This window comes from Monodelphis domestica, chromosome 3 (genome assembly GCF_027887165.1).
Source record: "Monodelphis domestica isolate mMonDom1 chromosome 3, mMonDom1.pri, whole genome shotgun sequence".
Lineage (NCBI taxonomy): Eukaryota > Metazoa > Chordata > Mammalia > Didelphimorphia > Didelphidae > Monodelphis > Monodelphis domestica.
Genome location: NC_077229.1, coordinates 458,381,479 through 458,396,960, shown reverse-complemented (window position 1 = coordinate 458,396,960; position 15,482 = coordinate 458,381,479). Strand labels below are relative to the sequence as shown.

At 37.4% G+C, this 15,482-nt stretch overlaps 1 protein-coding gene across 7 annotated transcripts in view; it reads right to left on the bottom strand.

The window, feature by feature from the left end:
* XRCC4 (X-ray repair cross complementing 4) overlaps positions 1–15,482 on the bottom strand; it is a 433,707-nt gene that overhangs the window by 360,207 nt on the left and 58,018 nt on the right. For all 7 annotated transcript variants that reach the window (XR_008917883.1, XR_008917882.1, XM_007487355.3 and 4 more), the window contains one exon: positions 8,556–8,705. Coding sequence is in view for 5 of the 7 variants with exons in the window: in XM_007487355.3 (XP_007487417.2) it covers positions 8,556–8,694 (139 nt within the window). In the remaining 2 variants the exon portion in view is untranslated. The remainder of the gene's footprint in view (positions 1–8,555; positions 8,706–15,482) is intronic.

Below are 15,482 nucleotides of genomic sequence, written 5' to 3'. Positions count from 1 at the left end.
GGGACTGTCTCTGTGCATTGGATTTTCCATTTAAATCTCCTTCATGCACAAGTATCTTTGTGCACACTCATCTATCCTAACCCCGTCCACCCTCTTCAAGACCTGCGGCGATGGGGGAGTGGTGACACAACAGGTGGAGGTGACCACTGGCAGTTTAGTCACGATCCTGCACGTAGGCGGCCCACAGACCAGTGGTCGCTCGGCCCTGTGGGCAGCAGGGATGTTCGGCAGCATCCTGGGCGACTGAGCAGCCCTCTCTAGGACAGCACTGCTCACCCTTATCAAGGGAGGGGACTAGAAAAGGTGTCCCAAACATTGCCATCCCTACAAACACCCTGTCAGCACACCGCGGCTGGCGGGTCATCCCTTTAAGTGGTCGAAATCAAAGAAAAAAATACAAAGAAACTCCTACTAGGAGCATGGAAGATCAGAACATTACTTGACAGAAAGAATACCCCAAGACCTGAGAGAAGAACAGCTCTAATCAGTAAAGAACTGGCATGATATAACATCGACATTGCAGCCTTAAGTGAAACGCGCCTACCAGAAGAGGGATCACTCAGCAAACGCACCACTGGATACACCTTCTTCTGGAAAGGTAAAGCGACAAATGAAGACAGAATCCACAGTGTTGGCTTGGCTATCAAGACCAGTTTGCTCAAACAGCTGCCAGACTTGCCTGTGGGCATCAGCGAGAGGCTCATGAAGATCCGTTTGCCTCTCAGCAAAGACTGGTATGCCACAATCATCAGCTCATATGCCCCTACACTGACCAGCCAGAGGAGACCATCGAGCAGTTCTACTCTGACCTGAGTGCCTTCCTGCACTCAGTGCCCACAAATGACAAGGTGATATTACTGGGAGACTTCAACGCCCGCGTTGGCCAGGACCATTAAAGATGGATAGGAGTGCTTGGCAAACACGGCGTGGGCAAAATGAACAACAACGGCCTACTGCTACTCAGCAAATGCTCAGAGTTCGAACTCACCATCATGAACACTGTATTCAGAATGGCGAACAAATATAAAACAATGCGGATGCACCCACAATCAAAACAGTGGCATCTCATTGACTACATCATTGTACGCCAGCGAGACATCCAGGATGTAAAGATCACCAGAGCCATGAGAGGAGCTGAATGCTGGACAGACCACCGATTGGTTAGAGCGACTCTTCAAATGCGCATTGAGCCTCGCCAACCAAAATGCGCCCAGACAGTTCGTGTATTTTACAATGTGAGTCGTCTTAGAGATCCATCTTATTTGCAAACGTTCCAGTCCTGCCTGGAAGACAAGCTGTCTGCTAAGGGACCACTCACTGGAAGCTCAACTGAGAAACCGGAACCAGTGAAGGAAACATCAAAGGCAGTCCTAGGCCCCAAACAACACAACCACCAGGACTGGTTCGACGAGAAAAACACGGCTATTGAAGACCTATTGAGCAAAAAGAACAAAGCCTTTATGGAGTGGCAAAATAACCCAAACTCTGGTCCTAAAAAGGACAGATTCAAGTCTCTCCAAGCCATGGCACAGTGTGAGATCAGGAAGATATAAGACCGATGGTGGGAAAAAAAGGCAGAAAAAATCCAGCTCTTTACTGATACAAAAAATTACAAACAATTTTTCAGTGCCCTCAAGACTATCTATGGGCCATTAAAACCCACCACTCCCTTGCTATCCTCTGATGGTGACACTCTCATGAAAGATTAAAAAAGGCATCAGCAACAGGTGGAAAGAACACTTCAGTCAGCTTCTCAACCGACCCTCTTCAGTCAACCAAAGCGCCCTTGACCAGATCCCCCAAAACCGCTCCATTGAACAACTTGACATCCCTCCTTCAATAGAGGAAGTCCAAAAAGCCATTAAACAAATGAGTGCAGGCAAGGCACCCAGTAAAGACGGGATCCCAACCGAGGTGTACAAGGCCTTGAATGGAAAGGTGCTCCAGGCATTCCACATAGTGCTGACCAGCATATGGGAAGAGGAAGACATGCCCCCAGAACTCAGAGATGCTTCCATCGTAGCCCTATACAAGAACAAAGGCTCACGAGCAGCGTGTGACAACTACAGAGGCATCTCACTACTCTCCACTGCTGGAAAGATCCTCACCCGTGTTATACTCAACAGACTCCTGTCATCTGTTTCATAGCTGAACCTGCCTGAATCACAATGTGGCTTCCAACCAGATTATAGCACCATCAACACGGTCTTTACGGTGAGGCAAATGCAAGAAAAATGCCTTGAGCAGAACCCGAGTCTCTACATTGCCTTCATAGACCTGAAGAAGGCATTCGACACAGTGAACAGGGACATGTTGTGGGTGATCCTTAGCAAGCTCGGTTGCCCAGCAAAATTCGTCAAACTGATCCAGCTCTTTCATGTCGACATGACAGGGGAAGTCCTATCTGGTGGAGAGACTTCTGATCGCTTCAACATCTCCAATGGCGTGAAACAAGGCTGTGTCCTCGCTCCGGTACTATTCAACCTTTACTTCACCCAAGTATTACAACATGTTGTGATGGATCTAGACCTGGGCGTCTACATCAAATACTGACTGGATGGCTCACTATTCGACCTTCGCTGCCTGACTGCAAAAACAAAGACAACAGAGAGACTCATCCTGGAAGCTCTCTTCGCAGATGACTGTGCTCTCATGGCCCACCAAGAAAATCATCTCCAAATCATTGTGGACAGGTTCTCTACAGCAATAAAACTGTTTGGCCTGACTATCAGCCTCAGCAAAACAGAGGTGCTGTTCCAACCTGCACCAGGGAGGCCAACTAACCAGCTGTGCATTACAATCGATGGCACGCAGCTTTCCAACATCAACACTTTCAAGTACCTGGGCAGCACCATCGCCAACAAAGGGTTCCTCGACCAGGAGATTAATGCCAGGATCCACAGGGCCAGTCAGGCACTTGGGTGGCTGGGCTCCAAAGTCCTCCAACACAGTGGTGTAAGCACTGAGACGAAGCTCAAAGTGCATAACGCAGTGGTCCTCAGCTCGCTCCTGTACGGTTGTGAGACATGGACATTGTACCGGAAGCACATGAAACAGCTGGAGCAATTTCACCAACGCTCTCTCTGGTCAATCATGAGGATCCGATAGCAGGACTGAATCACCAACCAGGAAGTCCTCAACAGAGCCAACTCCACCAGCATCGAAGTCATGGTCCTCAAAACCCAGCTACGATGGTCTGGACATGTCATCCGCATGGACCCACAGAGAATACCAAGACAGGTATTCTATGGTAAACTGTCAGCTGGACTCAGGAAACAAGGTCGGCCAAAGAAAAGATTCCAGGATCAGCTAAAGTCAAACTTGAAGTGGGCTGGCATGACACCAAAGCAACTAGAACTCTCTGCCTCTGACAGAAGCAGCTGGCGAACCCACATTAACCATGCCACCTGTAAAAAATAGACTCGAATACAGGACTACAATCCCCACAAGCCTTTGCTCCACTTCCCCAAAATGCTTTGTAATCTCACGGGAATTCTGAGGTAGGCCGAGATTGAGGAAGGATTTAAGCTGGTGGCAAAGGTTTTTGGGTCCTCTCTTTTGGACTTCCGTTTTGGAGCAGATGCATCTCTTCTGTGATATGAGGTTATCTGGCCTAGGCCTCTGACCTAGGCATGTGTTATTTTTTTTAATTTTGTATTTTCTTTAATCTTTAACCTTTAATAAACCTCTAAAAAAATATAATACTCCTTGCAGAGAGAAACTAATTTCTACCTGCCTCAGTCTCACCATATTCCTAAATTTTAATCTTTACACACCACCACCTTTGAAGATGAACGACGTCAACGTCTTGACACTGCGCGTGAACGCCGACACCAGGCCACAACCACACCTCCCGTAACAACGGGCGTCCCATGCCCCATGTGCCACAAACTCTGCACCTCAGCCTTTGGACTTCAAAGACACATGAGGGTACATCAATAGATGATAATGCACAAAGACAATTGTCATTTTCGGTCACCGAGAGACTAACACTACTACTCTGGGAGAGGGGAGAAAAAAGGGGAGGGAAAAAAAATGAATCATGCAAACATGGAAAAATATTTAAAAATAAAAATTTGAAATAAATTAAAACTATTTTACAGTAAAGCAACCATCCCCATTTAATGTATTCATTTTATGGCTGCCCTCTTTGTATAAAAGGGAATTCTTTGTTCCCTCTGGGTTTAACACTTGTGAAAGGGAAGCTTTTATTCCCTTTGTCTATTTTGAGTTAATACTAACTTAAATACCCCTACTTAGATTGTGAAGACAGGATTAAATCTCCTTTGTCTACTTTTGAAGTAAATCAACAAAAGACTGAACACCCTAGTTAGTAGTAGGTGAGAAGCTAGCAAGGTACTTAGAGAACTCACAAGTTACTTACAGAGAGTTCCATCCTTTTAACTCAGTCCCAAACTCGTGAATCCTATGATCAGATTTTACAACCTCAAAAACTCAATCAGCCAGGAATCTGTGTACCCTTTTAATGAGTTTTCACCCCTCCAGAAGGTGAGAACTGGTTCCCATAAACACTGCCCCCAGAGCAATGCTAGGCAATTTGGAAACTGTGATTGGCCCCGGTGAAGAGGGACAGAGAAAAAAAATCACCATAAAACACCATGAATCTTGCAGCTTGAGTCAGTCTTGTGGAGACAGTCACCTGACTGGAGAGAGTCTTCAAGGGATCTTAACTGGAAACTGTGGCTGGAATCATTGGTTTGGAGCTTGGCTTCAACTTGGGCTCTGACTTCTGGATTGCTACCTGGGGTGGGTGAAAGGCTGACTCCTTTCTTAGTTTCTGGAGACACTAGCTTCCATTTTGGAGGAGGCCATGTGATTACTCACTACCAGCCTTCCTGGTTGAGAGCTAATTAATCTCTGCCTGGATTAAGATAAGATAAACAACTTTTCTATCTCCTTCACATTTCTCTACTTTATTATTTCCTCTCTATTTTGTAAATGTATTTCTGACTTGAGATATAATAAAATATAAAATTATTGTCCAACCATTAATTTTCACCTTTATAATTGCCAAAGAATTCAATTTCTTACCCCAAAAAAATTATTAGTGTGGATTATTTAAGTATTTTAGTGGAGCAAAATTTAAAGAAATTTAAAATAACTATATATAACTTAACTATAGAATTATACCTGAAAGGAACCTTCAAGGCCACCTAGTCTAATAATCTCATTTTAAAGATGAAGGCACTGAGGTCAAGAGAAATTAATGTAACTTGTGCAAAAGTAACACTGGTAGGAAAATTTAGAGCCAAGTTTTGAATCTAATCTCATTTCAAAATCAATAATCTCTCCAGTAATCCAATCTCCCTAAAGATTTAACGCAGTAATATATGCAATTGTTATATAGCTCTATGTAGTGTAGACTCTTCCTAACACATTAAGCCAAGCTTTTTCTCTCTAACTACCCTCCACTGGCCTAGCTCATTCCCTCTTGTAAAAATAAGGACAGAAAAACTTTATTCCATTTTCTATATGACAGCCCTTTAAATATTTCTTTCTCTCCTAGTTAACAAAAAAAAAAAATGCTAACTTGTCCATTCTCTCAGCTATTCCTAATATTATTTTTTTCATACTATTTTCCACCTTGATCACTCTCCTCTAGATGTTGATTTATTTGTCAATTTTTATTATTATTTTAAAGACTTGGCCTCTCTATCTTGCCTAGGCCCAAAAGCACGATGGATCAATACTGAAGCTCTGGCCTGTTCGATTAACAATTCGGGTTATTCAACTAGGTTGCCTAAGGAGGCAGTCTGGTGACTCTTTACTCCTGGAATCTCACCATACTAGTGTCAGACTTAGTGCTAATATCCAATCAACTCAACTCACTGAAGTTCAAAGTTCCAGAGCTTAAGTAATATACCAACCACAGACCTCTCAGTAACCAAGATTACAGATGTGTACCACCATGCTAGTCTAATTTCCTTTTAAATAAGAGATGTCTATAATTCAACACAACAATATGGATGTGGCAGTACTAATGCAGACAACAATGGATATATTCACTGATTTCACTTAGGGTATTTCTTTTGAAGCATAAGTACATAATTTGCTTGTACAAAACACACATGACCTTGTTTGTTTATATTGAGTTCTATAGTAAGCTATAAAAGCTAAAAAACTTTTTTCATGTGACTTTCTAAAGGCGTTACCTCCATTTTTTAATGTATATATATAAGACTTGAATTGATCCCTTTAATATTTCATCTTGTTCATTTAAGCCCGATATTTCAGCCTGTGTTGATTGTTCATCTATTATAAGAGATAGAGTAGTAACCTCTTTATCCCCCAGTAATTTCAGTGACGAAAACCAATACAATAAAACCAGTGAAATCCAACAGGGACACAGCTGTGTTCAGGAGATAAGCAAGACAAAATAATTGAAAAAGGGAAAGACTCACAGAAAATTAAAAGAAAACAAACAACAAAACAAAAAAACACCTGTTATCCTGACTATAAGATATAAACCAGGAAAGAGTAATCCTTAAAACTCTATCTTGAATATCTACAAGTAACTGATATAGAATGGATAAATTTCTTACCTAAGGTCATAGAGAAAATCTACAATAGAACTTAAACAAAAAGAACTTTAGATTTCTCATCACACTAGTAGTATTTGGTTGTATCAATTCATTTTGCAGAAAAAAAAATATTTTGTCCACTGAAATTTACCAAAAAAACTTTCAGCAAGGCTGAAAACGTCTGTAAAATAATCCACATGTGAATTCATTGTTTAATGATAAAGAGGTTAATGAATTTATGTTTATGCTCTTTAGGAGGTGGGTATCATAAGTTGTATTGCTATTGTTGACATTCTCATCAGAACCAAACTAGGGTGTTTATAATCATATGACATCAATTAAGAATTAACACTGTTAATACAAATAAAGTGAAAGGGAAAAACTCTACCCCAGATACCAATAAAACTCCGAGACTATAGATTAAATATATTTGTTTTTAATGAAAAGCAGTGAATTTAGTGGACCAGAAATTAAAAGAGACCCTTCAAATCTTCTCAAAATCAGCAAAGTTGGAAAAAATGGAAAATGAGAAATATTGGAAGTGCTATGAGAAAACAGATACATTGTTGGTAGAGTAGTGAATTTGTTTCATCATTTTGGAAAGCACTTTAGAATTATACCTGAAAAATTACTAAATTGTACATGTCCTTTGACATCAATATCACTGTCCATATTCTTAAAAAATCATATATAAAAATTATTCATATGTTTGAAAATATTTACAGTAACTTTTTGTAGTGGCAAAGCATAAGAATCTAAGGAGATACTCAAAACTGGAGAATGGTCAAAAAATAATCATATATAAATGTAATAGAACATAATTGCATTACAAGAAATAATTTCAGAAAACTTGTGAAGGCATAAATAGATTCAGAATGAACAGAAACAGAAAAATGTTTTTATAATATCAACAACATTGTAAAGACAAACAGAAAAAAGTGAAAGACTTAAAAACTGCAGTCAATGTAATGGCCAATCACAATTCTAGAAGGCCATTGATGAAGAATACCACTGATCTCCTAATAGAAAAGTGATTCAAAATACAGAATGAGGCCAACACATTTAAACAGTCAATGTGGGAATTCGTTTTGCTTGACTATGCATATTTTTACAAAGATTTTGGTTTTCTTTTTTTTCATGTGAGATGGAAAAATAAGGATAGAAAGTAAATACTTTTTAATTAAAATAATTGAAAGGATTTAAACTTCTAGAGGGCAGGAACTATTTCTCTTATTATTGTAATCAACTACAAATCAAGGTCAGTTATGAATCTCACAGTAGCTCTTATCACACTATGAAAAATGTTTATTAAGTTTATTATAATTTTCTATTTAGTAAAAACTTATGCTCATGGACTTCTTCAGAGGCTTTATTCTCTTTCCCCTAAGAACTAATTCAAACAGAATAATAAAAACCGATATTTCTATAGGGCTTTAAAACCGCCAACTTCTTTAAATCCATTATTTCAAGTAAATATCTCACTGATGGACTACAGTAGATAGATAAATCAGTGAATCTATGAAGTTCTACAAGATTTCACAAAGTCCTTAGAATACTAGAAAAATTTTAAAATATGGAAATCTTTGCAAATAATTGAATTAACCTACATATTTGTAAAAGAAAATTGAAGTAAATATTCTTTTAAATTCACTTCATATAAAAATAATAAAAAATCCTTAAATTATTCTGGATTTTGTATCATACTTCTTGATTAAAAAAGAATGTGGCAAATGTCAAGGACTCATGCCAAAAAGGAAAACATTAGCAATTTCTCATAACATTTACTAAAAACACAGTTAATAATGTTCAGAATGTTGAATCCCAGACCCCCCCAAAAAAGTTTCATTTTCAATTTCTATCATAAAATATGATTATAGACAATAGCATCAGACACGTGTTCCACAAGTCTGCTAGGTTATGCAGCACTCACCTTGCTTGAGAATCACATAAGTTTAAGCTTTAATTAAGGTAATGACAAATCATTTAAACTTAAATATTTGCTCTCAGTATTACCTGTTCCACTCCATGCTGACTGACCATCTGTAAGAATTATGTCAAAACCAGATCCTAGATCTTTTTCCCAAGATACTTGTAGAAAATAAATTATGCTGGGTTCAGAAACTATATGGATTCTGCTCACATTCCGCTCCATTCTTCATTCACCTATTATGGAAAAAGGAGAACAATCATTCATATTAGTTTTTCTGTTCTCAAGGAATCTGCTTGTTGAAAAGGAAAAACTAAAACCTTACAATCAAAACGAATACAGCTACATTATGGTATTACTTATTAGACAATTTCAACTATCCAAAATATAACCAAGAAACAGGAAATCCAAAAAGGTGACTAAGATTGAGGGCACAAATTCCATTCTCTCATAGCAAAGGACCATTAAACCATTCTCATTGTACTTAAGACTATGAAAATCTGGTCTATTCATACCGACAGCAAGGTAGCACAGCAAATAGAGTGCCAGGCCTGAAGTCAGGAAGTATATACCTAAAAGCTTTAAACTATGGGAACCTGCCATTTATTGATAAAATATTATAGGACTGTGATTAATGCTTATGTATGATTCCAGAAAAAGGGATAAAAAACAAGGAGCACAGACTTAACCTGAATAGTGCCAAAAAGAGCACACATGAAATACTAATGTGAGACTCGAGGTTGCGAAGCTTGACATATGTTAGGTCATAGGACTTCCTTGTATCTACACTCTTTACGAAGTACTCATACAAGTACAAAGTTTGACTATCATGGCTCCCTATATCCCTGAGAATGACAAAAAAATCAGATGAGGGAATGCTTCCCTATCAAAATAGAATTCTAATTCTTTTCTTCTTATATTGTGGCAACTTCCTGTAGTCTTGGCTGCAAATGGCTAAATGACATATTACTGCATTCTGTCCTACAGACTTGTGGGATAGAACTACTTTATATTGGACCTATACAAGGGCCTATTTTGAATTTTTCCTTATGTTTTTGATTATTTTTCTCTTCTTTTGATAATTGACTCATACACCCCCATAACTCAACATTGCATTCTGAGCTAAACTTGATGTTTTTTAATACTTACTTCAGGGGGGATTGTATTTTAATTTAAAATCTAAGAATTTTTGAATTTTTTTGTTTGAGATTGTATTTTTATAAAGATCCAAGAATTTTGATTTTTTGTTTAAGATTATACTGTTATAAAAATTCAAGATTTGATTTTGTTTGAGAAAAGATCTTCAAGAAAGAAGCTTGAAACTTTTATATCCAGAGAATGAACTGTTGCAGAAAGATGCCGAAAACCTACACTTCATCAAGAAGATCAAGAATGAACTTTGTATATGATTGATTGAACTGAACTTTGATTGAACATTTATTGTAAATGTACACATTTATGCCAAAAGGGACTGCCCCTAATTTGGCTTTCTGTCAATGCACCTAGCAAAAACATTGGTTTTGCTTTATTTTCTTTTCTATTTCCTCTCTCACTATTCTAATTTCTCTTAGAAAATTGAATATCGTGTATATCTATAATTAGAAGTGCATTTAGGATTACAAATTGATTATGTTAAATGATCAATGGGGAGACTAGCCTCCCAATGATCATCAGAGGGGATTGTAAACCTTAAAATTTCACAGACTTATGAATGTTAAAAATTTTACTCCACATTGAGGAATCCTCCAATTCCCTACTTGAAATAATTCCCTACCAGATAGTGAGAACTCTACTTGAATGTAAAAACTCCTTGCTATGGGAGTATCCCTACTCCACCCATACTTAAGACTGCTTTAGGGCAGAAAACTCCTTGCTAAACAATGAAAGTACTTGAAAACCATACTTATAAAGGAAAGGAGTTCTTTGAGCCATGCCTGTTTTTGGAATTGATACAATGGGATGCTAGGGGCCTATAAAGGTGGGGCAACTTGTAAACTACTTAGACCTAAAAGGTGAAAACTTACTCAGAGGTTTTCTCTTAATGAAATTAGTCGACACAGCAGCATTTTTTTTCTGACTTACTAAAGAGATTAATCTACTCAGCTGTGAATTCAAAATGGGCTGTCTTTTGGAAAACATCTACAGTGATTGGTAGATGAAAGAACTTAGGGGAGGTGACATAGGAGATTTTGCCCTTAAAAATAAGAGCTCAGAGAAGAGCTGGAGGTCATTCTGAAACATTCAGATTGAGGAAGGAGGGCATTCTGAAACATTCAGATTGAGGAGGACTCATTCTGAAAAATTCAGATTGAGGAAGGACTGATTCTAAAACATTCAGATGGAAGAGGGAGCTGGTGAAAGCAGCTGAGATGATGCTGGCCTGATGTCACTAGAATCCTTGCTTAGGCAGACCTTGTGGTGAGTGTTAAAAGACTGACTGACTGATCTCTCTCTCTTAAGACTCAGGTCTAGGCCATGTTGGCTTAAGGCCCTTCATACTTATTTCCTTTTTCTCTCTATCTCTCTTTTCTTTAATTCCACATTTGTATTAATTAAAATCTCTATAAAACCCAGTTGACTTGGGTATTTGAATAATTGGGAATATTTCCCTGGCGACCACCTTATATTTGATTTAAAAACCAAGACATTGTAGTGAAACATACTTTCTGCGGTCAAATTTAATCACCCTCTCTTATATCTATCACAATTTATATCTTCCACCATTTTAACTCACTACAGTTTATGGGCTTCACTATTTTAAATCTCACAGAAGATTCATCTTTCTGAGTTCAAATCTGGCTTCAGATACTTCCTAGCTGTGTAATCCTGGGCAAGTCATTTTACCCTATCTGCCTCAGTTTTCTTATCAATAAAATAAACAGGAGAAGAAAATGGCAAAGGATTCTAGTGTCTTTGCCAAGAAAAGCCCAAAGGGGTCACAAAGAGTTTGACACAACTGAAATAACTGAACAACACAAGTATTTATTAAGCAAAATATTAGATTTCTTCACCATGATCTATTTAAGAAGTCAAAAAAAGGTATGTAATAGATATTGGAAAGATTTCTATCAAAAATTGTAAGTTTTTAAAACTGACTTTTAATTATTGGTTTAGCTATCCAGAACAGGATTAGGCAGACTACACTCCAATGCCCAAACGTGATCTTTTTTCAATGACCATTAAACTATATAATTTTAAGTAAAGTCTTATTTTATTTAAAAATATAAAAACCATTCTTAGCTCATAGCTGTACAAAAACATATGACAAACTAGATTTGGCAGTTGGGCCATAATAACCAAAGGATCCTAATCTAGAAGGATCAGATATAGGGATTAATCTTTTCCCAGTTTTGATATTAAGATATTTCAATGGACCCTAACAATGCAAATATTCCCTCTACTGAAAGAGAAAGCCCATTTATACCCTTTCATCTTGGGAAGTTATTTCCCTGCATGAATTCTTCATAATGGATTTAACTCAAACCACTGTAGGTCACTGTCTGTCTTAGTTGAGAATTATTTCAAGAACGCCCCAGCTATGCTTTATTTCACTTCACTCCTTAACCCTTAGATCAACTCCAAAACAATGATAAAATGAGATTGGCAAGTGCTCTTGGAAAGGGTGTCTTGATCAACTTCCCTGTTAAAACACTTATCATCCCTGTAAATTTACTACACCAAGTGCTCCTTTGTGACCATCATTCCTCTACATAATCCCTTTCCCTACTGTAATGCAATCTCTTTGCAAGAAAGATGTCTTTATTGTTATATTTACATTTTTATCAGTATCATGCTAGACACAAAGCAAGAGTTTAATAAATGCTATTTTGTTCACTTATTTACTCATTTTATTATTTAATGGATATTTACCCAAAACAGACTTTCTATTTCTTACTCCTTCCTGTGACATTAGTCTATTTCCTTTTCTTCTCAGATGTTTTCTTAATGACTCCTTTTACAACTCATTTTATATCTCTAATTGACACAAGTTATCGGCATCCTACACCTATTAAAAATTTCTATTAACCTCTAGGTCAATCACAATTCTGATTCCTTAAAGATATGTTAGAGATACCTAGATGACTCAGTGGATAGAGAACCAGGCCTGGAGAGGAGAAATTCTAGGTTCAAATATGACCTCAGACATTTTATAGCTGTGTACCCCTGGGCAAGCCACTTTACTCCCATTGTCTAGCTTTTACCATTCTTATATCTTGGAACTAATATTAAGTACCTATTCTAAGACACAATGTAAAGGTTTAAAAAAAAAAGACTATATTGCTCATGATTCACAATCCTAAAACAGCAACAGGAATATACAAGTATAGAAAATGTAGTCTTTCTGAATAGTGTAGAAAGGAACAGCTCCAGCCTTAGGTATTCCAGACTACAACAAAGAATTCCATTTCTTTGTACATGAAGCAAGAGGCATAGCTTCTGGAGTATTAGTCCAAACTTTAGGACCCAATTTTAGGCTAGTGGCATATTATAGTACCCAGCTGGATATAATTGAGAAAGGAATGATTCCCTGTTTGAGAGCAATCACAGCTATAGCAACCATGATTCAAAAGTCATCTGATTTGGTATTAGGATCAAAACTTAATGTCTACTCTGCGCACCAAATAGAATCCATATTGAAGAAATGTCATTTACAAGCTTGCAAACAGCAAAGACTTTCTCAATATGAAATTGTGTTACTAAGCAACAAAAACATCAATTTAAAACCTTGACAACCATTGAATCCGGCATCCTTAATTCCAGATCTGCCTTTGGAAGGGGAACCTATACATAATTTCCAAGAAACAATATCATTAGTAGAACAACCAAGAAATGATTTAAAAGACATTCCCCTGGAACAGCCTGACATTGAAATGTATATGGATGGTTCAAGCATAATGGAGAAAGGTATACTGGAGCGGCAGTAGTAACACAAACAGAGACATTATGGTATGCGTCCTTACCAAAGCACATGAGTGCTCAAGGGGCAGACCTAGTTGCTTTATTAAATGCTTTGCAAATCGGTAAAGATAAACAGGTCAATATTTACACAGATTCCCAGTACGAATTTTCAGTAATTCATGCCACAGCAGAAATTTGGAAACAGAGGATTTTTGACAAGTGCAGGCAAAGAGATCTCATATGCCAAAGTAATAATGCAACTTTTTGAGGCTGTACAACTTCCCAAGGAAGTGGCAATAATCCACTATAGATCACACACAGGGCCTAATGATCATGTGTCCTTAGGAAACCATAGAGCTAACATTACAGCAAAATTTGGAGCTAGAGAAGGACTTTTACATGTATTGAATTTCTCAAGAGGTGAACAGGACAATCTAACTAATGCCTATAATGAACAGGAAATTCAATCATGGACAAAGAACTTACGAGCAAAACAAATAAGAGGAATATAGTTTTCACAACTAGGCAGGCCCATCCTGCCTAAAAATTTATTTTATCACGTGCACAATGCCATATATGCACAAGGACACTGTGGAACCCAAGCTGTGATCGATTCAGTGAGACGATTTTGGACTGGACCAGGAATATCCTCATATGCCATAAGAGTTTGTCAAAAATGTAAAATTTGTATGCAGTTCAATCAGGGAGTTTATAAGACCAAAGGGTTAGGAGGTTGTCCCTTAGCATATACTCCTTTTGAATGCATACAGATAGATTTATTTAAGTATTGCCTTGTCATCATAGACAGACTGACTAGATGGCCAGAAGTTTTTCCTGCCAAAAAGAACAATGCAGTATTTGTGGTCAAAATCCTATTAAACGAAATCATACCTAGATTTGGGATTACCTCAAAATTGGACTCAGACCGTGGAAGTCACTATACTATATCAATATTTAATGAAATTTATAAAAATCTAGGAATACAAGCAACGTACCATACACCGTATCAGTCCCAAAGTCCAGGGCAAGTAGAGAGATTAAATAAAGACATTAAAACATTGATAGGAAAATTTTGTGCAGAAACACACCAAAAATGGACAGACATTCTGCCACTAGTTCTATTCCATCTTAGAACATGACCCAGTGGAGATTTGCACATCTCTCCATTTGAGATGCTATATGGACACTCAATTTGGCAAGGAAGGACTTGTAAAACAGCTTACATTGCAATGATAGGTGGAGACTGTCAATTAACAAAATATATACAAGCTTTACAAACAAAAATAGCAGAGTTGCATGAAATGGGCTTGATACAAATTTGCACAACATCAAACCAGGAGACATAGTATACTTAAAAAATTTCAATAAAAAAATGGCTACAGACATAAAATGGACTGGACCACATGAAGTATTGCTTACTACCCCAACGGCTATAAAAGTTGCAGGGAAAGACTCATGGTTTCACTGTTCTCACGTGAAACCAGAAAAAGTTCAACATCACTGTAACAGACATAGAAGAGAATTAGACAACAGATAGTGCTGAGAAATGAAAACAAAAACTGACTAACATAAAAAGTACATCACAAAGAAATAATAGTGACACATTATGTTCGAGACAACTTTCCAGCCCAGAGGAAAAGCAACCCAGAGGAAAAGCATCCCAGAGGAAAAGATTTTAAACCATCCCAGAGTAAAAGCATGAAGAAATGCTGCTAGAGACAAAAAAAAAAAACAAAGAAAAAAAGCTGAAATGGACAGCTAAGACTTTGAACTTTGTAAATTTGTTTATTTAAGAAGAGAACAGATAGAAAAAGAGACTTATATGTAAGACTGAGTGTGTTGAAATAATAAAACAAAAGTAATTTCACATATTAGGGAAATAGCATGCATCACTATATAACTTGGAAGAAAGAAGAGATCCATCAGTCAACATGAGAAGTGGAAATCTGAAGAAACTTGATAAGTATTAATTCAACACAACACTATTAGACACAAAACACAAAATAACAAACTGACATATTGAGAGACCTTGTTTAAATAAACAAGTGTTTGAAATTGTATTTATGCAAAATGTAAATATGTATATAAGTAGTTCCATAAGGTCTTAGGCAAAT